Source organism: Megalobrama amblycephala, linkage group LG4 (genome assembly GCF_018812025.1).
Source record: "Megalobrama amblycephala isolate DHTTF-2021 linkage group LG4, ASM1881202v1, whole genome shotgun sequence".
Taxonomy (NCBI): Eukaryota; Metazoa; Chordata; class Actinopteri; order Cypriniformes; family Xenocyprididae; genus Megalobrama; species Megalobrama amblycephala.
In genome coordinates this window covers 14,413,301-14,434,678 of record NC_063047.1, presented here as the reverse complement: position 1 = coordinate 14,434,678, position 21,378 = coordinate 14,413,301, and the positions used below count along the sequence as shown (strand labels likewise).

At 35.3% G+C, this 21,378-nt stretch overlaps 5 protein-coding genes across 9 annotated transcripts in view; 2 read left to right on the top strand and 3 right to left on the bottom strand.

Annotated features, from left to right (window-relative positions):
• Positions 1–2,344: 2,344 nt before the first annotated feature.
• Positions 2,345–3,772, top strand: tcnbb (transcobalamin beta b). Of its 2 annotated transcripts, none has more exons than XM_048187765.1 (4): positions 2,345–2,502; positions 2,798–2,936; positions 3,230–3,363; positions 3,553–3,772. In XM_048187765.1, exons 1-4 carry the CDS (start codon positions 2,439–2,441, stop codon positions 3,615–3,617), a joined length of 402 nt encoding a protein of 133 aa, XP_048043722.1. In that variant the 5' UTR covers positions 2,345–2,438; the 3' UTR covers positions 3,618–3,772. The 2 variants fall into 2 exon arrangements, with proteins under 2 accessions (XP_048043722.1, XP_048043721.1); XM_048187764.1 differs by having other exon boundaries at positions 2,360–2,517.
• Positions 3,550–6,289, bottom strand: si:ch211-117m20.4 (CUB and sushi domain-containing protein 1). 2 transcript variants are annotated; one of them, XM_048187763.1, is made up of 6 exons: positions 6,044–6,289; positions 5,392–5,602; positions 5,095–5,256; positions 4,764–4,931; positions 4,133–4,336; positions 3,550–4,027 (listed from the first exon to the last, which is right to left on the bottom strand). In XM_048187763.1, the coding sequence occupies exons 2-6, from the start codon at positions 5,504–5,506 to the stop codon at positions 4,014–4,016; spliced, it is 663 nt and encodes a 220-aa protein (XP_048043720.1). In that variant the 5' UTR covers positions 5,507–5,602; positions 6,044–6,289; the 3' UTR covers positions 3,550–4,013. The 2 variants fall into 2 exon arrangements, with proteins under 2 accessions (XP_048043720.1, XP_048043718.1); XM_048187761.1 differs by having other exon boundaries at positions 5,392–6,289.
• Positions 6,290–6,534: 245 nt separating this feature from the next.
• LOC125266768 (histone H4 transcription factor) lies at positions 6,535–14,866 on the bottom strand. 2 transcript variants are annotated; one of them, XM_048187760.1, is made up of 10 exons: positions 14,708–14,866; positions 14,138–14,342; positions 12,615–12,844; positions 12,413–12,512; positions 10,682–10,834; positions 10,463–10,540; positions 10,199–10,319; positions 9,945–10,083; positions 9,148–9,272; positions 6,535–7,841 (listed from the first exon to the last, which is right to left on the bottom strand). In XM_048187760.1, the coding sequence occupies exons 2-10, from the start codon at positions 14,301–14,303 to the stop codon at positions 7,499–7,501; spliced, it is 1,455 nt and encodes a 484-aa protein (XP_048043717.1). In that variant the 5' UTR covers positions 14,304–14,342; positions 14,708–14,866; the 3' UTR covers positions 6,535–7,498. The 2 variants fall into 2 exon arrangements, with proteins under 2 accessions (XP_048043717.1, XP_048043716.1); XM_048187759.1 differs by lacking the exon at positions 14,708–14,866 and adding an exon at positions 14,447–14,674.
• Positions 14,867–15,384: 518 nt separating this feature from the next.
• On the bottom strand, positions 15,385–20,596 carry dpagt1 (dolichyl-phosphate (UDP-N-acetylglucosamine) N-acetylglucosaminephosphotransferase 1 (GlcNAc-1-P transferase)). Of its 2 annotated transcripts, XM_048187755.1 has the most exons (10): positions 20,270–20,595; positions 19,745–19,806; positions 19,517–19,637; positions 18,406–18,619; positions 18,147–18,293; positions 17,505–17,589; positions 17,129–17,317; positions 16,801–16,888; positions 16,503–16,658; positions 15,385–15,901 (listed from the first exon to the last, which is right to left on the bottom strand). In XM_048187755.1, exons 2-10 carry the CDS (start codon positions 19,774–19,776, stop codon positions 15,836–15,838), a joined length of 1,098 nt encoding a protein of 365 aa, XP_048043712.1. In that variant the 5' UTR covers positions 19,777–19,806; positions 20,270–20,595; the 3' UTR covers positions 15,385–15,835. The 2 variants fall into 2 exon arrangements, with proteins under 2 accessions (XP_048043712.1, XP_048043711.1); XM_048187754.1 differs by having other exon boundaries at positions 19,745–20,596.
• Positions 20,186–21,378, top strand: part of c2cd2l (c2cd2 like) — a 41,876-nt gene continuing 40,683 nt past the window's right edge. The window contains exon 1 of the mRNA XM_048187750.1: positions 20,186–20,218. The gene's annotated coding sequence lies outside the window, so the exon portion shown is untranslated. The remainder of the gene's footprint in view (positions 20,219–21,378) is intronic.

The following is a 21,378-nucleotide window of genomic DNA, read 5'->3' as shown; positions in this document are numbered from 1 at the left end:
AAAATTCTGGTGTAAGTTTAAGGCAATGTTTGATCAACAGGTAAGTTATGTTGAACCAAAATATTTAAAGATGAGTAATTTCTTTACAATTAAACGTGTTATATAGCCCACTGATTCATTCTCAGACTTCATGGTGACAACAGTGGAATCACTTGGGAGAGAGACTTATTTCTTAGCACAAAAGAGGACAGTGGTACAAGAGGATTACCAAATAATTGTTTTAAGTGTGAAAATATAGCAAAAGTAACACAGAAATTGAAAAACAACAGACATGTGACAAGGCCCCTGAAATAATCAGGCCTTCATTTTCAGCTTTCATTTAGTGATGAGGGATTTTTTTTTGCTAGACAAAGAGCAGGAGAAATACCAAGCGAGTGTCTCAGAGCCAGCAAAAGCTATGAAAAGAGTGACTGTTTATCTAACAGAGTAAGATGCAGCCTGCAGAAATGACATGCATGGTTGTTGTTCTCACTGGAACTAACTACTGTACCCAAAGCACAATAAAGTCAGTTAGCCATTTCCAAAGCCCATATTTACAAAATATAGATTCTGGGAATCAATACTCTGGTCTCATGAGACCAAATCAATCATTTTGGATCTAACAGCATCCAAAATGTTCTGGTGTTGCTAGAGGAGGAGTACAGTGAGAAGTGCCTGGTTCCTACAGTGAAGCTCAGTGGTAGTAAAGCTCTTATATAGGGATGTACGAGTGCTGAAGGTGTGTGGGAGTTGTGCTTTATCAATGCTGTCATGAATTCCCATACCACTGTGTAATTTAATACACAAAAAGTGAAACAGAAGATGTTACCCTTTCCTCATTCTATGCATTGTTGGGCATTTTTTTCAACATGACAATGAGGATATGCAAGGTGATAACCCTTCTGTGGACATGTATTGCACTCAGTCTTAACACTCTTGAGCGCCTGTGGGGGATTCTGTAGAGACGAGTTGAGCAACACTCCCCATTAAAGATCAGGGCATTTAAGCAGCTCATCATCCAGGAGTTAATCAGGACAGATTTGTCATGAACTTGTACACTCCGTGACAAGAAAGTATATTCAAAATTATGGAGGGCATACTAAGTACTAAAATATTACATTTGTTGAATTAAATCTAGGGTGTACTTATTTCTGCAATCCTTAATTTAAAAAAAAATGGCTAATTTACTTATTTTATGGCCATCAATGACATATATTTCTCAGTTTATATTATTTACATGTTTAATACATTTTAGTTTTTCCATCTTTTCATGAATTGTATTAGTGATCATAAAGAAAATACATCTTTTGTATTTTGTTCAAAGGGGGGTGTACTCATTTATGCTGTGCACTGCATTGTATATGAAGTGTTTTGTTGGTCTTGAGTGAGTTTTGGAGTTGAGATTAACTGTTTGGCCAAAATTCATGCTAGCAATTCAGACTGTACACTAAAAAAATAGCTCTTTGGCGGAACATGATTCAGTCATGGACAGTAGTTCTACATGACCAAAACAAGTAAAGCCAAATAGAATCAGCTAACTAGCATCAAATGTGTTCATTTAACTTGAATGATTCTAGTTCAACTTAAATAAATTGTAAAGTGACATTCAAATAATGCTTTGTTTAGTCCTGAGATTTACATAAACTAAATATAACTTTTCTTAACACGTGTGATGTTTGGTGCTGGCAGTCCAGAAGTGATACTGGTTTCACCCAGAGCTCTGCTATAGTGGGGGCTTTATATTTAAAGCAACTTGAATTTTTGTTAGCAGGTCCTCAGCCCAATCACAAGCTCCATACTTTACCACAATGGTAACCCCCAAAACAATAAAATAACAGAAACTTTTAAATACCCACATAATAGAACATTAAAGATTAACAAGCCTCCATTTTTTCATCTTGCTAAAAAATGAATAAAATAATACTTTATTTCAACATTTGTTCTTCCAATTCAGCCCCTTTGCAAAGCAAGAAAGTCCTATTTGATTGGGTTACTTGATAGAAAGTTACGTTATGTCTTTCTTCTGTTTCTTGCTTAAGACACATGAGAGAAAGTGCTTTAAAATCCTTTATTTGAATCTAATACAATTTCAAATTGAAATTCAAACATTGCAAATTGCAAAAAAAAAGTTGGCTCAAAAAATGTAATTTTTTCAATGTAACTTTAATTATTCCATAATCTCTGATGAAACTAAGATACTTTTAAGACTAAGATCTGACTCAATGCTTGTCTTGTCAGTGTATTGCAAAAGGCTCAGGAAGTGAGCCTTGGGAAGTCAGATTTGTTTGTCATCTCCATTTCTTCATTGTTCTTCACGTTTCCTCATATTTATTGGCTGACCATTTCTTTTAAAGGTATGAATTTCCTTGAAACAATTAAAAAAAATTGCATGCAAAAAAACATATAAATAGGGTGTGCGTTTGAGAGAGACATTCAGACACACTGAGCAGACTGGTAGAATGGCTCTGACGGCGATTACTCTTCTGTGCTTTGCAGCTTTGCTGCCTTTCCCAGGGCTGGGAGGTAAGGAACACTCAGGTGAGTTTTCTTATATAAAGCCATAAATTCTGCTTAAAACAAGGATAAAAATTATTGAATTCAAATCCTTTCAGGTCTAACTTCCTAAATAACATTTCTAAAGTATGTAGGAGACTGAAATCCATGATTCATTACAAATTACCACAGTATTTGTTATTAAAGCCACAGTTTGTGCTGCTATTCTCCAAATTGTCTTGCTTGACTACTTAACTGCAGTAATTTAAATAACACCTGCAGTTTTCTAAATAGGACCCTTTCTCTGTTGCTCTCTTCTGAACAGGAGAACTGGACCTGGTGTTGGTTAAGGTGAATGTCACTAATAAATTCACTAACAATTTCGTCTCCTACTCCACCAATGTGACTGAGGGAATGCCAATGTTTGGGGTCTTAAATAAACTACAGGACACACAAAGCTTCAGGTATGGCATTAACTTTTATCAAATTACTGTGGTTTAATGCACTTTACATGCAGTATGCCTAATGCAAGTATAGTATAGTATAGTATAGTATATCCACTGTGGAACACACACAAAAAGAATCCATGTAACTATGATATACAGCTTAATATGACTGAGATACTTTTACAGTCAGACCTGACTCAAGTCTTGTCTTCTAAGTCTATTGTACAAAGTTTAAGACAATAAGGAATTTCTTGAATTTAGAAATAAGATTTTTTTTTTGTGCTAATTCTGCTACCTTTTTTTCCTATTAGATTCACATACAGCATTAATAAAAGCTATGGCATATTTCTGGAAAGTGTGAATGGACTGGCTGGGTCTACTGCAAACAAAACGTACTGGGAGCTTCTGTCTAAGAAAGGAAAAACTATCACTCGGCTGAGCGTGGGTAAGTGTTTGAGTTTAATTATATAGCATGCACTTATATGCCACAGTCTGTTTTGTGAAAATATGGATTTGTAAAAATACAATAGAGCATGAAAGTAACTTTTTCAATTCATTCATTATTTTGGTTTCTTTTATTTTACAACACAACATATATAAAATATTATTTTCTTCCTCAATTTTTTTTTTGCAGGAATTGGCTGCTACCAACCCAAGAAAAATGAGATTTTCATTATGAATTATACCACTTGGGGCTAAAAATAGATCAGTTGTATCTTGTGGTTTCAAATGAGACCACTCTGATTCTATATCAATCCCACATCTTCTATCAATCATCAAGTAAAAGAATAATCTAATAATTTCATTGTATCTACAGTATAATACTCTAATAAAATCACTGAGCACTGCTGGAACTGTTTCTCTGATCTTTCAACAATTGTGACTAATTAAGGTACAATCAAATAGCGTACATTACCAGTCTCCAATTTCATAGATAATCAGATGCATAAAATGCCAATATTTTCAGGGATGTTTTTTAGTTTTGCATGTCAAACTAAAATACTTGTCTCTTTACATTCAAATTCTGTTGTTTCCATAACTCATATGAGCATAATGTCTTCATAGGATAAAAAGGATAAAGAGATTCACCGTCTTCTATCCTGTAGAAGCTGAGAGAACAAACACAAACATTGATTTTACAACATTGTTTGTGTTATTGCTGTACTTGCCACTATTTTAACTAGCAGCCATTTAAATGACTCTGTGAAACTTACCACAGGGAGTGAAGCAGTCACAGTCGCAGTAGTTGCAGCGTGTAAACCAGCGCTTCCATCCTGGTTCTTTAGTCCTGCAGTTCTCAATGCGACTGCATTCATGGTTCAGAGGAACGGCATAGCTTTTAGCATCAGGACAGGTGGATGAACACGTCCCGTCAATGTCCTTCTCATTGATCTCAACCCGGCCACGATGACACACTCCTAATGTCACATACAGGAGGAGAGCAAGAATTGAAATTCACAGCCAATAAAATTCATCACACAACCCAGACTTTGACCTAAAGTAATGATTTAACTATAAAAAAAATAGCAGAACATGAACAAACTTAATACATGTAAACACTTTTCATGAAAAAATATTACATATCAATAGACATTTCATCTTACAGATGATGACTACTTTTTACACTGTAAATTTTTTTTATAAATAAATATATTATTATTATTATTTTTTTTTAAATCAACACCTCTCACAGTAACAGGACTGACTAAAATGAAAAACTTTAGTTAGTGTTCAATCTCTCATATACTGAGACTTAAGACAGAATAGGTCTAGTATTCATAAACTGTGAGTTTTTCTGGGTAAATCCGTAATTTGTGTGCAACATTCAGCCAGACAAGGACTTACTGAGGCAGGACGGTTTGGGCGTCCATTTCCCACTGGACTGGCAAGCTCGAGCAGGATCTCCAACCAACACAAACCCTGGCCTGCAGTCATACCGCACCACAGAACCCACCCACCAATCACTCCCATACACCATCCCGTTAAAGTCCACATCAGGTTTTCCACAATTCACTAGGGCAAAACATTTTAATAGATAAAGCTCATGAAACACTTGAAAAGTTACAGTGTACACAGAATAAATCAACAGAATAATCATAATATATTCTGTGTGTTTGTGGAAATGCCACAAAATCAAAAATGCAGTGCATTTCATTAAAATAATGATTGGTTGTACCTCTACAGAGGGATTTGTATCCCACCCAGCAGCAGTCTGAATCTCCACAGTTGTCTCTCTTTAGCTCACTGTGTCTGCCCTTACACCCTCCAAAACAAAGCGGGGCTGTCCCAGACCAGTAAGTGTCTCCCAGTTCATCCTCCTGTTCCACCTCTAACAGACCTGAGGGACATAGTGAAGTCTTTAGAGCTCAAAATCATACATTTTCAATGTACACTATTTCTGAGATTTTGTTCAATTTGTAAGCTTAGTTTAGATATTTTGTTCATTCATGAATAAATGAAATGCTCCTCTTACCACTTCCTAGATCTTCCTCCACAGTGCTTCGTTCAGTAAATGCAGTTATAGGCACTTGCGTGAACACCCTATGCATGGACCCCAGAAGCAGCAGGAGAAGAGCTCCTAGTTTCATGGTGTTTTGATGGTAATGCTTCTCCAATGCAGAAAAGTCTATATCTGTGCTCCACGCATTGTCCACTCAGCAATCACTTGTTCTGTTGTCTCATATCTAATTATTTATATAATACAATTTTTATTTTATTTTTATTTTATTTTTTTACATCAAATGTATTGTTTACAGACTATTTTCAAGAACCTGTTTTCTAGACGGAGCGAGACAGATGGAAAGAAATGGGAAGTGTTGCATCCTAGCTTACACTAAGCCCCTAACGCAAACTAATCTTTTAAACTCTGCTAACACACCAGCGATTATCACCAGGGGAGAAAGAGATTATAGAGAACAGGAGAGAGCAATGGGAAGGCTGATTTGCAGTTTAGCTTAACTTTCAGTTGTGCTGATTGTAAATTTCATGTTTTTCACATTCATGTTTCGAGTTTTTCACACATTAGAGATTAATCTTTTCCAATGTGCTGAGTGTTTAGTGTGCTTGAGATCTGCAGTGTAATTACTGTAACGTCATAGTTCTGTGAAAAGCGCTCAAACACTGACCTCTGACTGCTGCAGTAATGCATGAACTTCTGTCTAACCCAGCAAAACCTGCCTGCTGACTCCTCTCCTGAGAGATTCAAACAAAGAGGACCTATGAGTACCGTTTTTTCAAGTCACACACCTAAGAACATTCTTAGAAATTCTTCTTTCTTCAGAAATCATTCTAATATCCTGATTTGGTTCTCATGAAACATTTCTTATTATTTTCAATGTTGAAAACAGCTGTGTTACTTAATATTTTTTTGTGGAAAGCTTGATAAATTTTTCAGAATTCTTTGATGAATAACAGCATTTATTTGAAATAGAAATCTTTTGTAAAATTTTTTCTTTACTGTGACTTTTGATCAATTTAATGCATCCTTGCTGAAAAAATCTTTAAAAAAAAATCTTGATCTGAACCAAACCCTTTGAAGAGCAAGACATAATTTCTGCTCGCAAGCAAATGTAAATGTTTAAAAATGAGAGAAAACAAAACAAATAGGACAAAAATGTACTGAAATAACTGCCATTGTTTATTTGAAATAAAATTAAGTAATTAAGTATAGTTTTCCTTCTCAATTAGATTATTAGGACTCAATGGCAAATAAAAGTTCTATGGAAAAGGTGTATTTTAATGAAAGGTCAAAACTATAAAAAATAAAAATAAAATGATAATTTATTTTAAAACTACTTTTTACTTTGATAGAAAAGCGGCAGAAATCTGTACCCACCAGAATGGGCCTTTCTGTACATTCTCTGATCTCCTTACCTACATATAAAGTTGAAAAATAAATTAAACAGAGGTGTTGGTCAGTTTGAAGCTCCGAAGCACTTCCAATTAGACTTCAAAACAAGCAATTTGCCACATTGTAAAAAACTATACACTGTAAAGATTCCTCCACAGAGAACTGTCATTCTCCCCTCACATTAACACTGAACATAAAAAGAAAGCTGATTAAATTGTTCAGTAGGATTAAAAATTTTCGTTCACCTTTACCCTCTTCTCTCTCACTCCCTCACACACCCAAACAGTAAAATGTTCAGACAAAAACAAGGTGTCATTTAATCACCCAAATGTTGTTCCAACCCAGTATTTTCCTTCTTCCGTGAAACACAATAAGAGCTCTTGCATGTGTGTCTGTGTGTGCGTACGTTTTCTCTACAAGGAAGGTTGTTTTCTGTGTCATGCCAGACAAAATAATACTGTGTCAGAATGACATAAGGGTGAGTAAACATCACAAAAATTGTCCTTTTTGAGTGAACCATCTTTTTAAGCAATTCACAGAGCTAACCTGTGATTTAGCTCTTCTGTTCAAGGTGTTTGAGGATGACAGAATCCTAAAACACACTCTATTCCAGCTTTGGTCCCCTGTTAGTCTCATAGTACAGTGAGTTGAGTTAATATGAATTGTCCTAATGTCCCTTTTTATTGTCTGACACAGCAGTCTTAGGGCGTTCCAGTAATCCAAAGTGCTGTTAAACCACCTCCATGCCCAGCTGTTGGGCAGTGTCCTGTAGCTGATGCATCACTGACCCCTCCCTAGTAGAGTCTGTTTCTGAGGAGGTGCCGGCCATCAACACCAAGAACACGCTTTCGGCATTATCCTGAGTCCTACAGACCTCTGCTCCCTCCTTTCTTATTCCTGCCTCTGTATTTTGTATGGTCTCCTCCAGTTCTTCCCCGGACTGGACGTTCTGCTGGATGGATTCACTGCTGTCCCCCTCCCCCTGCCTCTCCCGCATCAGCTGTTCTGTTAGCTCCACGCTCTCATAGCGGATCAGCTGCAGACGCATGAATCCATCTTCGTGCTCTTTATACCTGAAATGAGTCATTGGCAAAGAGCAAACGTCTGTAGTCAGATGGATGCATTAAATTGATCAAAAGTGACAGCAAAAAACTTTTATCATTTTACAAAAGATTACAAATAAATGCTGTGCTTTTGAACTATCAATTCATCAAATCATTCTGGGGGGGGGGAAAGGTATCATGTGCTGCATCAAAAATTGCATACTTCCCTGCTAGGGGTATGATTCTCATTTTGTGTGTGAGAAGTCCCGGGTTCAAATCCCGGACGAGCCCCCAATTTGTTACAACCACTGGCTCAAGGGAAGCACATAGGGACACACGTAGACCAAATTATAGGCTCAAAAGTAAGTTTTATTTTATTACAAAATTAGGATAAAGCCCAGAATACACCAAGTCGACGGCTGGCCGTCAGGCAGTTTTTGTTCGTTGGCCAACAAAGTTTTCTCAGTGTGATTCCACACCGTGGGCTGAAGTTGATTCTCATTGGATTTTCTTCCGGCCGATTCAACACGTCGGAGCTCATCGGTCAGTCGGGCCATCTGATCATTCTGATTGGCTGTTCAGCTACTGCCACCTGCTGGTAGGGAAGGGCATTTCTTCTTACGCAGGCGCAGAACGGACATGCTACTTCCCGTCGGGTGTCAAGCATTGATGTGTCAGGGCAACTTTGGACCCAGACGCTGCTGACGTGAGCCAACCCCGCAGTCTGCTTTAGTCGCCACTTTAGTCGCCACGGCGTCGACTTGGTGTGTTTCGGGCTTAACACTAAATAATAGAATGAAAAATCTTAATGGCAATGAAGTGATGCAAATGACTGGTAGGTCACATGATAGTGACAACATGGCGAATGTAGTATGTCCAGATTACATTCAAACTACAAAAAATTATACTATTTAGCAGTCGCAAAGTAATTACTTATTCAAAATAAGTAACTACTCAAGGGTGTATGCTATTTCGGGTGCAGCCATGGTTTCTGCAAAAATGTTAAGCAGCACAATTGTTCTCAACATTGATCGTATACATAAATGTTTGAATGATTTCTGAAGAAGACTGGAGTAATGGCTGCAGAAACTTCAGCTTTGCCATCAGAGGGAATATTACACATAATTATTTAAAAATAGATAACCTTTATTTTAAACTGCAATAATATTTCACAATACTACGGTTTTTGACTATATTTTTAAACATGTAAATCTTCTTTCAAAAATATAATCTTAGAGATCCCACATTTTTGAATGGTATGGTGGTTGAGGAAATATGTAATGAAAACATCTAAATTGGTGGTTTTTGGCCACAAGGAAGGAGGAAGTCTTCAAACCTGAATCTTGGGTGCCCTGAAGGCCATTTGAACTGATGTTTCTTGCGTAAGTGGGCAGTGAGGTTGTTCCCCCGGGTGAAGCACTGCTCACACACGTGACACTTATAGCGAGGAGTGTAATCTCCCTAAAGGCAAAGTAGCACATTAACATTTTTAGCTACTCTGGAGCTATTAGCTGAATATGAATTACTGTACAGCTGAAATGATGTAGAACTGTATTCACTTTTTGATGCACAGTTAGTTTGATTTTGTTTACTCACACTGTTTCACACAGTGTTTTCTGCATTTTATTTGATCATTTATTATGGATATACTGTGTTTTTGGCTGCATGAGTTAAGTTACATCTAAATGGAAATTCTCACATTAATTCCAGATTAGATGGTTCATTTTTAGAGATCAAACCTTGGACCCTATCATTCCAAGAGTCCTTCCTACTTACAACAATTCTTACTTCAATTATAGGCTATAAAAAACAAATCACATTTTCCCGTTTACATTTGGAAAAAAATAAATAAATAAACAAATCAATCTCATGGTAACAACATCAACAGCATTACATATAACAATGTACTAATCTTATGTATTTCACTTACATATTGGTTACTCTTATTTATTTTTATTGCCAAATTAGCAAAGGCTAAAATAGCATTTGTTATATTGCTACATGTTGTTCCAACCCTGTATGACTCACTTTCTTCTGTGGAACACAAAAGAAGATTTTTTGGTGTTGTTGTTATTTAATATTTTCTTCTTTTTCGTATTGGCAAACGTTGCAGGCATTTTCCAAATGTCTCACCTCATGAACACGTTTGTAGTGGTTCTTGATTGAGTAAAGGGAACGGGTAGAGTAATCACAGTCAGTGAAGTCACATCGATACGCTGGCTCACTGCTATGCGTGTCTAAGTGCTTCCGCAAGTCTATCAGGTTTTTACAGCTGAGAACCACATGAACACAAACAAATTGACAGATCATGTCCTACATTGCAGGCAAATATATTAGAAATATATAGGGATTATGAGTCACTGTCATTGGTAATGAAGCCACCACACCTGTACTCGCAGTAATCACAGCTGTAAGGCTTTTCATTGGAATGCCGAAACTTGATGTGGTTTCTCAGCGAGGATGGTGATGGACAGGTCATATCGCACAGTGGACATTTATAATGGTTGACTTTGAACAGAGAACAAGGAAGAACATCATTAGAACAACTAGATCACATTGTACTAAGCAATAAAGGCCAGTAAGGTCCAATACAACAGAAAAAAGTACAAAGTACAACCTTTATGACAGTTAACACACAAAAAGACTCATACCATGGTTCCTCATGTGGTCTCTCAGCAGCCGCTCAGTGGCGAAACGTTTAGAGCAGTGAGAACATTGAAATCTTTGACCTACAAACAAATATACACAAACAAATGGGTACATGGGTCTAATCACATTTTTATTTTTTCCATTATGTTTAATGAAATGAGTCAAAATTGATCAATACAGAAGGTTTAAAGATTGCCTGTTATTAAACACATCCCTTTTACCTTCTATGGAGGTTTGCCGTCGAATGTGGTCGAAGAACTTTGTGTTGTTGGCGAACATTCCTCCACATGTCGGACATGCCACCAGCTTTTCCTGTGTGTGACTACGCATGTGCTCTCGCAATTTAAATCTGCCTTTGAAAGAGGCCTCACAGTCTAGAAGTCAAAAAGAAAAGTTAATTTCTCAAGACCGTGCTGAACTGTAGAAGTCATTGTGAGCAGGGAGACCTCTCAGGAACATTTCTACACTCAGGAACATTCAACTAAGATGCTTAATGGTTTCTCAAATGGGGTTCACTCTAATAGGTAGTAGAAATATGGTCCCAAACAGACAAAATAGAAGAAAAAAATATATATATATATTAGCATTAAAACAACAAGGTAGTAGTCTGGACTACTTAAATAAGTAATAATAAGTATAATAATTAAGCTTTATTTTTATTTCAGTGCGGTTTTGACGGAAACATGTGCAAGGTGATCATTTGTTTATATAAAGCACATACAGTTGTATTTTTTTCAAAAATGACTGATCGTAATCGCTAGATAAGACACTTATTCCTCGTCTGGTATCATTTAAAGCCCTTTGAAGCTGCACTGAAACTGTAATTTTGACCTTGAAGGCCATTGAAGTCCACTATAAGGAGAATAATCCTGGAATGTTTTCATCAAAAACCTTAATTTCTTTTCAACTGAAGAAAGAAAGACATGAACATCTTGGATGACATGGGGGTGAGTAAATTATCAGGAAATTTTTATTTGAAAGTGGACTAATCCTTTAATGCAGTGGTTCTCAACCAGGGGCCCAGGATCCACTAGGGGGCCTCAGCAAATTTCCAAGAGGCCCTCAAGATGGTGTAAAATGATTTAAATAAAACAGAAAAAACCCAACAACATTAAAATAAGCTTCACGTTGGTATGAAACAGAAGTTGTGATAGTCTTTTCTTCCCTATTGTGATGTATATTCAAGTGAAATGGCAAGAAAAAAATATAGGGCGGGACTTGATTTTGTCCATCAGGAATTTATTGGATTTAGAGCTGCACGATTCTGGATAAATTAAGAATCACGATTTTTTGTTTCAAATAGAAAATACAGATCTTTTTGTCTAATTTTCTGAACAGACAAATAAACAAAATATTTTTGTTCAATAACATTTGTTCTAGTGTGATTTTGTCAGGTTTAATAGACACAGCCGAATCGTTGTCATTTAGGAATATGATTGCGTGGGTGTTTGAATAGAGATCGCAATCTTTTAATGTTAAGTTATTTTGATCAAAGATCACGTAATTATCAATAAATAATAATAGTCTGTATAAAAATATTTATAATAAATACTCAATATTCCATATAAAAAGAATAGTCAATTTTGATTTCATGGTTGTATTATTTTAAAAATATATAATAATAATAATAATAATAATAATAATTCACCCACTTTTTTTCTGAAAAGATCTAGAGTTTCCACTGGATATATATGAGGTAGACTAATTATACAAAAAGTGTGATTTTTAGACCTGGAAAAGTCATATTATAATACATTTACATATTTATATGAACACTTTTAATAGTTACGCTAAGCTCTATTTTTAGAAATCATTAATCCTTATTCAGTAAATCGTGAATAACTGGAACAATGATGGGGCCTTTGAATATTGTTGTGGACAATGTGGAGGCCAAAAAGGTTGAGAACCACTAACTTAATGCACAATATTAAAAAACAAAAATCATTTCTTACCTTTCCAGCCACAGAACAAAACATTCTCTTCATTAGCCTCAAGACAGTGTGCATGCATCTCCACATGTCTGTAGAACCATTCTGGATTATCCATAGACATCTGAATACAAACGTACTTATCAGCTGAGTACTTGACCTGATTTGACTAGCCACATGCAATTTATCATCCACTTAAAAAGAATATGTTGGTTTGCCTTTATACCTCACAATGCTCCCAAAGACAGAGGAAGTTCTCTTGGACCTCAGGCACAATGTTGCGGTTATGCAGGCCGACCGAGCAGTCACCCATGTCACTGTGGCCCTTGAGTATAGCAAGTCCCCACTGCTTCAACTTGGTGTGGTAGCAATGGAAGAACATGTGTCTGAGAAGCTCCGCATCCCCTTCCACTGAGCAAAAACCACAGTCTCGCCATAGACAGTTATGCTCCTCATCTGTAAAACATGCAGGCAAGCTAAAGCCTAAATTGTGGACCAGGGCAAAGTAGCCAGTGCCACAAGGCCACTGACTGCAAGAAGCCTGAAAAAAGCAGAGACGCTTGCTATAGCTTAACACTCAGAAACAATCCACTGCTGATGTAACATTGATACGGACAGATGAACAGTACATAAATGTGTGCCAGTTTCTGTTGGTGAAATAGATGAAGAAATAGATGAAGAAATAAGACAAGTCATGTGTTCCTGGCCCATTTTCAGCACTAATACACTACAAAAAATGCTGTTCTTACTAAAACAAGATTATATAGCTTATATTTGGTTTGAAATAAGATTATTTTGCTTACCCCATTGGCAGATTATTTTGCTTGTTTTAAGGAAAAACTCACCTAATTTTGACTTATTTTTCCTGAAAACAAGAAAATTATTTTTACTTGTCAAGAAAATGCTTCTTGATTTAAGAGCTTTAAGATATTTTGACTAGAAACAAGACAAAAACTCTTAAGTAAGAACAGCATTTTTTGCAGTGTAGTCTTTTCAACACCTCAAACCAGATTTGATTTTGTATACTAGTCCTGGTATATTCTTGTCTATTTCGCAATGTATGGTGTCCTCACACTAACCATACTCCTCATTTTTACCCCAAAATATCTTAATTGTGTGTTACAACAACAGGCAAAGCAGTGTTGTTTCAGTGTTATTTATATACCATTGTAGTTTTTATTAATACAAGATTTTATGTTTATATTTTTTAGTTTTCATTTTAGTTTCATTTTTAGTAATTTTGTTATGTGCTTTTGTCATTTTTATTATTTCTTTTAAATATATCTACATAGTATTTTCAGTTTTAGTTTTATTTCAGTTAATATTTTTAGCACTTCCAGTCTTACACTTATTCCAGTTAGCTGCCAAGACAACATTTTTTATTTTATTGATTTTTAAACATTGTCAACAAACATGTTTTTTTAAACAGTTTTATTTAACGATAACAATGCTGAAGCTGAAACATGTATGAATTTATTTCTTCTGCTGAAGATATTTTGAAGAATATGTGTAACCAAACAGTTAATGAACCCTACTGACTTCCATAGTAAGGGAAAAATCAACTGTTTGGTTAACCATATTTCTTCACAATATCTTATTTTATGTTTATGTTCTTTCAGTTTCTTTATAAGAAATTCATACAAGTTTAGAACAAATTGAGGGTGAGTAAAGGACAGAATTTTAATTTTTGGGTGAACTATCACTTTAACATAGTGGCTATATGCAACTGGCCACAGGTGTTGGACGCACCTGGTAAGTCTGTCTCACTGTCCACTGCAGCTTTATAATGTTTCTCCACGTGCTGGCAGAAGTCCTGCATCCTGTCAAACGTCTCCTGACACGAGCCCCACTCACACGCCAGCTCCAGCAGCAGCTCCTCTCGGCGCGGGGCGCGCTTACCCGACGGGGGCATCATGAAGCGCTGAATGAAAAGCACAATGTGTGGTCCAGTCCTCTGAAACACACAGTAAAGTCACATGTAAGATCTGATATTTTCCAGCTATCTGTCAGTTTGTTTTTAAAGGCTTTACGTTACATGAACTGCGCCAAAATGATTACCTCCAACATATGAAAACGTCTTAATGATCAAATGCACTGCTAGTAACGTTAGTTTATAAAATCATGGACAAAGTTGTTAACCTAGCATGAGACATAGCTGGTTAGCAAAAACAAAAAGGGAAGTTAACATTCTGCCTCCATTTTGTTGACTAGTAGCTTTTCGTTGGCTTTGGTTGAGAATAATTAAATGTGTTTTCATCTAAATACATTTTGTGAGGCAGTGTATCAAGATTTGTTAAAAAGTATTCAGAAATAACTCACCTTTAGCAAATACTTCCAACATTTCCTCGATTTTTTTCCCCCACGAAATAACCAAACCAATCAGATTACACCGTTGCGGTGTCGCGTTCAAATCTCAGCCAATCAAATTGCAGCCTTGCAGTACATCACAATGATCATTCCCTCAGACATCTAAACTCTTTCAAGTGTTCCGCATCGCACTTTGTATTCAGTGGCAGTAATGCCTGTCTCACAACCCTAAAAAGCAGTTTTACTTGCTATATGGTGCTATTTTCAGTAAACCTGCTTTGTAATTAAAACAATATCATTGTATTATACAAATAAATCTGTATGGAAGTGAAAAAGTAGAAAGGCAGTATCATATAAAGTCATTTTTTCCCAAATGATATTTTAACAATTTGCTGTCATTTTAATTCAATGACAAATAATTATTATTATTATTATTTTTTTTTTAATTTTGGGAACAATATGTTGTCATTTCAATACCACACTTACTATATTCACACAGTATAAAAAAGTTTTAAAAATAAAAAGCTGCCTTTGTATTTTAGGAAGAGGTCATCAAATTTGGAAGCCCTTAACATTTAAAAAGCAGGAAAAAAACATATTATATGACTACAAATATAGATTAGGGTTAGTGTTTGATTTCAGGTCTGAATACAATAACAGCACAAATGAATATTTTCCTTCCCAGAAGCTAGTGTGGCCCATTGTCACATTGGTTTATTCAAATGAGTCAAAGGCATATTAGATCTGACACAGAAAAGTATGAGCATAAAACATAAAAGTAATCTTTCATAAATGTTCTCCAAAATTTCACCAACTGCCTAAAGTATCCCTGAATGTAAGTGTTTCACATAATCTGTTTTTCAGGTCATTTTCAGGTCACCCCAAATTATTGAAAATCCTTATGCAGACACTGTTCATTTTCTACAAAGCCTTCATGTCCCAATGAAAATTAAGGGCATATGTGTCGACTGTCCTTTCACATGCAGGCATATAGACAGAAGTGCTGAAATACACTGTATTGTAATTAGATTCCATAGTTTATAGGTGACAGGCAGTATAGTAATCATTAAAAAAAAATCCAGTTAAATCAGTTTGTTCTCCAACTGAAAGCAGCAGGTTGTAAAGTCTCTCTCAAGTTTTCTAGACGTCGTAGAACAGACGCACAAGGTGATACCGGATTCCAAATGCTACAGCACTCCCCAAGACCTAAGAAAGAAATAGTAAAAAACTATAATATTAAAGTTTCCTTTGAGGAAGCATGATTCACACAGTCTTGGAAAACCTGCTTAAATATATGATTTCTAGACTTGGAAAAGTCACGTCAATGAATAAAATCTTAAAAAGTCAGGGGCATTTTTATAATTAATATACATTTTACTAGTTATGCTAATCTCTAAGATATTTTTTTCAGATGGAAATTGTGAGTAAAAAAATATTTCCAGTAAATATTCATGTATCTAGTAAATCATGAATTACTGGAAGAGCCATGTAAATTTGTTGGTTAAAAAACATTAAGCTCATAATAATTTTAATAATTATTATTATTTTTTATTTTTTTTATTTTTTTTTTACAGAAACTAGGAGTGCCTACAGATTAAAATAAGTTTTGAAAACAAATCTAGGGCTAGGGGGCATTTGAAGGTTGAGAATAATTGAGGCTGATGATAATGATCTTTAGATGTTTTCTCATACATTAGAAAGAACGTAAAATATCACAACCTTCTTAACTGTTTTTAAAACACTTTGAATTGAAATAACCGTAGTATTACATCACCTCTGAACTCTACAATACATTTGAGGGATTCACCTGTATTAACAGCATGATTGCAGTAAGGTTTCTCTCATGGGTAGGTCCCAGTACTTTTAAAACCAGGTTGATAAGGGTCATGTTGTTGCATTCAATAAACTCATCATCTCCTTCCTGTCCTCTACGCACATCCAGAAGCCATAACATTTCTGCCACCTGCAGGATTAAAGAGGAAGTCACATTCAAAATGACAAATAGGATGTGCTCTTAGATCTTTTGTTGGGATCAACATTCCTCTCAAACAAACAGTCCTAAACCCATTTATAATACATACTGATAGTGGTATGTGTGTTTTTACCTTCAGAATAAGTTGTCCTAATTTGCCTAGGTCCTTCTGTTTGAACTTGGAGTAGCTCATGCCAAGTTTCCCCGTGTCAGGCTGTAACCTGTATTAATCAGTTTTAGAGATCTCTCAAAAAACTCAAAACCATTTCATTTTTCTTTATCTATGGTGCAAATGCTTAGGAAACACTGTTTAAATCATATTTGCAATACATACGTAAGACTTTGATTACAAAGGAAATTAGAGATCAACTAGGTGAAATTAAATTCCACTTCCAATAAAAAAAAAAAAAAAAAGAGTATTTGTTATAGTATGATTTTAAAATGTTAATGTAATAACTCACCTAGGCAGACGATGTCTGGGGCAGGGAATAATGTGAAACAGCTGAGGCAGGGAGTAAATGAAGTTGATGACTTGGGGGATGAAGAAAAGCAGCATGGTCTTACTAAAGTGGCCAAGTATCCCGACCACTGCAAACGTCATTCCAGCAAAGTAACAGAAAGTGTCTCCCACAAACACAGAGGAAGGGTACCTGACAGGAGGTATTCAAAGCAAACGTTCATTTTTTGTTCAAAAACAGAAGTGGTTAAGGTTCAGATTATTATCAGTGTTGATTGTCAAACTTGAAAACTTATTGAGTTCAGTATTTTAAAGGCCTATCTTAAACTAAAGCATATTCTACAGGTAAAGATAATGAAAAAGCAATATTTTTTACAAACCAGTTGTGGTAGAAGAGGGCTAATGTGGTGAAGAAAAAGGGAATCATGAAGTACAAAGAGAAAACATGGTCATCCCTGTAGTCTCCTGAAAGAAAAATGTTAATCAAAGATTCATTTAACAATATAACAAAAGAAAGAATGTAGCTGCAGATTTATTCAAATAAACTCAAGCAATTTCAGTGAGTGTTGAACAAGAGCTTAAATATTTTCAATATAATTTTTGCTTAAATTGTATATTGCTCACCAAGGCTGCATTTATTTGATCAAAAAATACTGTAATATTGTGAAATATTATTATAATTTATAATAAATTATATCTATTATAATATTTTTTAAAATTTAATTTACCAGTCTTAGGTGTCACATGATCCTTCAGAAATTATTCTAATATGCTGATTTGGTGCATCACAGGAATAAATAATATTTTAAAATATATTCAAATAACATAAGTTATTTTAAATTGTAATAATATTTCACAATATTACAGTTTTACTGCATTTTCGGTCCAAAAAAATTTATTATTCCAAGTTTTTGACCAGTGGTGAATATATAAATTATGCATATTTTAAAATGGCTTAAAAATTGATTTGAATCTAGGTGGAAAAACTGATTAAATATGTTGAAAATAGGCCGCCCTCTCACCATTGATCTCCAGTAAATTAAAGACGATGATAGAGCCAGATATGAAGAGAGCTTGCCCAGACTCAATTCCATTGATACCAGCTAAGATGTTAATGGCATTTGTGCAGAACACAGCCAACATTCCCATATACACGTAATACAGAATGCCTGAAAAACATATAAAACTGCTTAGAATATCAACAACATATCTTACATATCAAATAAATGGGCAATAAAATCAACCAGACATTTAAGGAGACTGTCTGACCGTCAAACTCACCCAAGTCAAGATGCATACCGAGCAGGACACGGAAAGGTTTGGGCACGACAATGACAGTATTGCCAAAGTTAGTGAAGTAGACCATGAGGAGAGGTAGGGAGGCCATAGTGGGCAGCAGCAGCTTGTGTCTCCATCGTAGGTTCAGAACATCATCAGCAAAGCCCAGGAATATCATGCAGCAGATGGCTAACAACGCACCAATCAGTTGCACAAACTACATGGACATATCATTGATCAAGAAAATGTAAACAAACAAACAAAAACAAAAACAAAACAAAGACAGGAAATGTTGGAATACTGTGGTGCACAAATGTCTCTGTGATGGCATCATATAGCAATACTGTTGTACTTCATAATATACCTTGCAACAGTTACCTTACATTTGTATTTGGCTATGTTATTCAGCAAGGTTGTACATGTCCATAAATACATGATTTTACCACTGTATGTATGGGTGTGAAGTTTCTCAGGTATCAAGGTCATTTGAGGCTAAGGTGCAAATTAGTTGCCTTATTTTTTTGTCTAAAAACACACTACTGTTCAAAAGTGTTGGGTCATTAAGACTTTTTAAAAGAAGTCTGTTATTTTCATTTAGGCTGCATTTATTTGAAAAATAGTATTATTAAGCAGTTATATTGTGAAAAATGATTCAAATTTATAACTGTTTTCTATTTTACCATATTTTAAAAATTAATTTATTCCTGATATAGCAAAGCTGAATTTTCAGCATCCATTACTCTAGTCTTCAGTCTCAAATGATCCTTTAGAAATAATTCTAATATGCTGATTTGTTGCTCAAGAAACATTTCTTTTTATTCTTATCAATGTTTAAAACAGTTGTGTTGCTTGATATTTTTGTGGAATAATACATTATACATTTTTTAAGGATTCTTTGATAAATAGAAAGTTAAAAAAAACAGCATTTCTTTGAAATAGAAATCCTTTGTAACATTATAAATGTCTTTATGGTCACTTTGTATCCTTGCTGCATAAAAATATCAGCTTCTTTCAACATAAATAATTTTCCTGACCCCAAACTTTTGAACAGTGGTGTAAGTGATGAGCTCTTGAAATGTGTTTACTAGTTATGATTAGGGAATCATTAGCTCACCTCGTTGTGAGGGAACCGTTGACACTTCTCTCCCATAAAGCACTGGAGGAAGGGGACAGGAATGAAGAGGAAGAGAATGATGAGGAAGACTGTGCCACTGATTACACCTTGTGATTCAGGTCTGATTAATGAGGAGAGAAACAAGAGTTAAATTAAGGTTTCAGAAATCAAATTGCAATGCATACTTTTGATGCACAATAATGCAAGAAAAGAAAATCAATCACTTACACCTCTTTCTTTATGGTTTTATTTAGGTCCATGCCATAGAGTCTCGCAGATATGAAATGATCCTTAAAAGCAGGAATAAGCTTGACTGTTGCAATGCACCCCAGTGCAGACATACAACAGTTAATGATAAGAGGAAGAGCAGGAATTGGAGACATCTTCTCCATGGACTAAAGCAATATAAAATTGCAATACACTGTATTTACTGTATTATATAAGTAGTTATATGTCGATAAATCTCGTTGAAAATAGCGTTTGCTTCTTGTCAGCAACATTCAATACTTTTACGTTGTATATACATAGTGAAGCTCTCGTAAATTTAACATGTTTCGAGGTTGACAAATAATTTAATTATATTTAAAATATAACTATAGACCACATTGCTGTAGACACGACTGTTTTTATACAAAAGAACTGAACTGAATCAATGAATGGCAGGTCATTGACTTGACGTTGACAGCTGGATTTTTCAATAAGGTAAATAAGTTGCAGGCAATCTAGAATAAGAACCCTGCCCAAATAACTCACGGTTCAGGTTATAAGTTACTCGTCGGAATAATGTAAGCAGCTTTTACATCAAAACGTGATAGATATGCCAGTTTAGAGTGTAGGTTTGGCTCTGATCTCATCACAAAATCCACGTCTACTTCCGTCAACATAATCCGTCCGCCGACTGGTTACATTAATACGACTCGCTTATTATACACGTGTAAGCTTTTGGTACGAGATCAAAAGTTTCGTAGCGCAATGTTGCTAAATACACGTTAGTGACCAGGAAGGTGATTTGTCAGAGAAATATATAAGTATATATTTATTTTTTTGCCATCTTGGTTTCAGTCGAACCTTTGTAGTTGTAACACAACCGGAAACAAAAAGAGAAATACGTTAAAGGTCCCATTTCCGTTTAGTAACACTGATGTAAATGTGATTGTATAAATATAATAATTATAGAAATGCCAAATACTACTACTGCTGCTAATAATAATAATAATAATAATAATAATAATAATAATAATAATAATAAAGTCGTATTTAAAAAAAATCTATTTACTATTATATCCATACATTTTATTATTTGGCAAAATGGAAGGCTGTAATTCTATATTTTGGTAAAATATTTATTGTATATTTTGACAGTTTCTTATTTAAAACAAACAACAAACACACAAAAACATTTAAATTTGTGGTGTGGAGAATTTTGGAGCAGGGATTTCGCAGTCACCAATGATTTACATTTACATTTACATTTATTGGCAGACGCTTTTATCCAAAGCGACTTACAAGTGAGGAATACAACAAGCGAGTCGTCATGACGATGATTATGCATTGCTCACTCTATTGTAATAGCAATAATAACAACCCTATCTATCAAATTCTGAAAGGAACTAAAGTTTATAATATTATCTTTAAAATTTATTGATTTTCAGTCCAGCTCCCCCTCTCTGGGAGTATTGGGTGGATCTTGGAATTTCAGCCACACCTTTACCCTGAACCTTACCCTTTGCCTAAACAAAAATTAAGTTAAGGTCCACCCATTAGACCCATAGAGGCAGAGCTGGACTAGGCCAAGCTCCACCCATTACGTCCAGAGAGGTAGAGCTGGACGTCATTTGGCACTTGCATTTGAGGAGCACAGG

Coding starts and splice junctions, on each gene's coding strand:
- tcnbb (XM_048187764.1), top strand. CDS start 2,439: ATGGCTCTGACGGCGATTACTCTTCTGTGCTTTGCAGCTTTGCTGCCT. Junction 2,518..2,797: donor GGGAGGTAAGGAACACTCAG/GTGAGTTTTCTT, acceptor TCTTCTGAACAG/GAGAACTGGACCTGGTGTTG. Junction 3,364..3,552: donor TATCACTCGGCTGAGCGTGG/GTAAGTGTTTGA, acceptor TTTTTTTTGCAG/GAATTGGCTGCTACCAACCC.
- si:ch211-117m20.4 (XM_048187761.1), bottom strand. CDS start 5,506: ATGAAACTAGGAGCTCTTCTCCTGCTGCTTCTGGGGTCCATGCATAGG. Junction 4,932..5,094: donor ATACAAATCCCTCTGTAGAG/GTACAACCAATC, acceptor GTTTTGCCCTAG/TGAATTGTGGAAAACCTGAT. Junction 4,337..4,763: donor GCCCAAACCGTCCTGCCTCA/GTAAGTCCTTGT, acceptor ATGTGACATTAG/GAGTGTGTCATCGTGGCCGG.
- LOC125266768 (XM_048187759.1), bottom strand. Junction 12,845..14,137: donor CAGTGAGACAGACTTACCAG/GTGCGTCCAACA, acceptor CATGTTTTACAG/ATGAGGAGCATAACTGTCTA. Junction 12,513..12,614: donor GTCTTTGGGAGCATTGTGAG/GTATAAAGGCAA, acceptor GTTTGTATTCAG/ATGTCTATGGATAATCCAGA.
- dpagt1 (XM_048187754.1), bottom strand. CDS start 19,908: ATGGAGAAGATGTCTCCAATTCCTGCTCTTCCTCTTATCATTAACTGT. Junction 18,620..19,516: donor AACGGTTCCCTCACAACGAG/GTGAGCTAATGA, acceptor ATGTCCATGTAG/TTTGTGCAACTGATTGGTGC. Junction 16,659..16,800: donor TAGGACAACTTATTCTGAAG/GTAAAAACACAC, acceptor TTAATCCTGCAG/GTGGCAGAAATGTTATGGCT.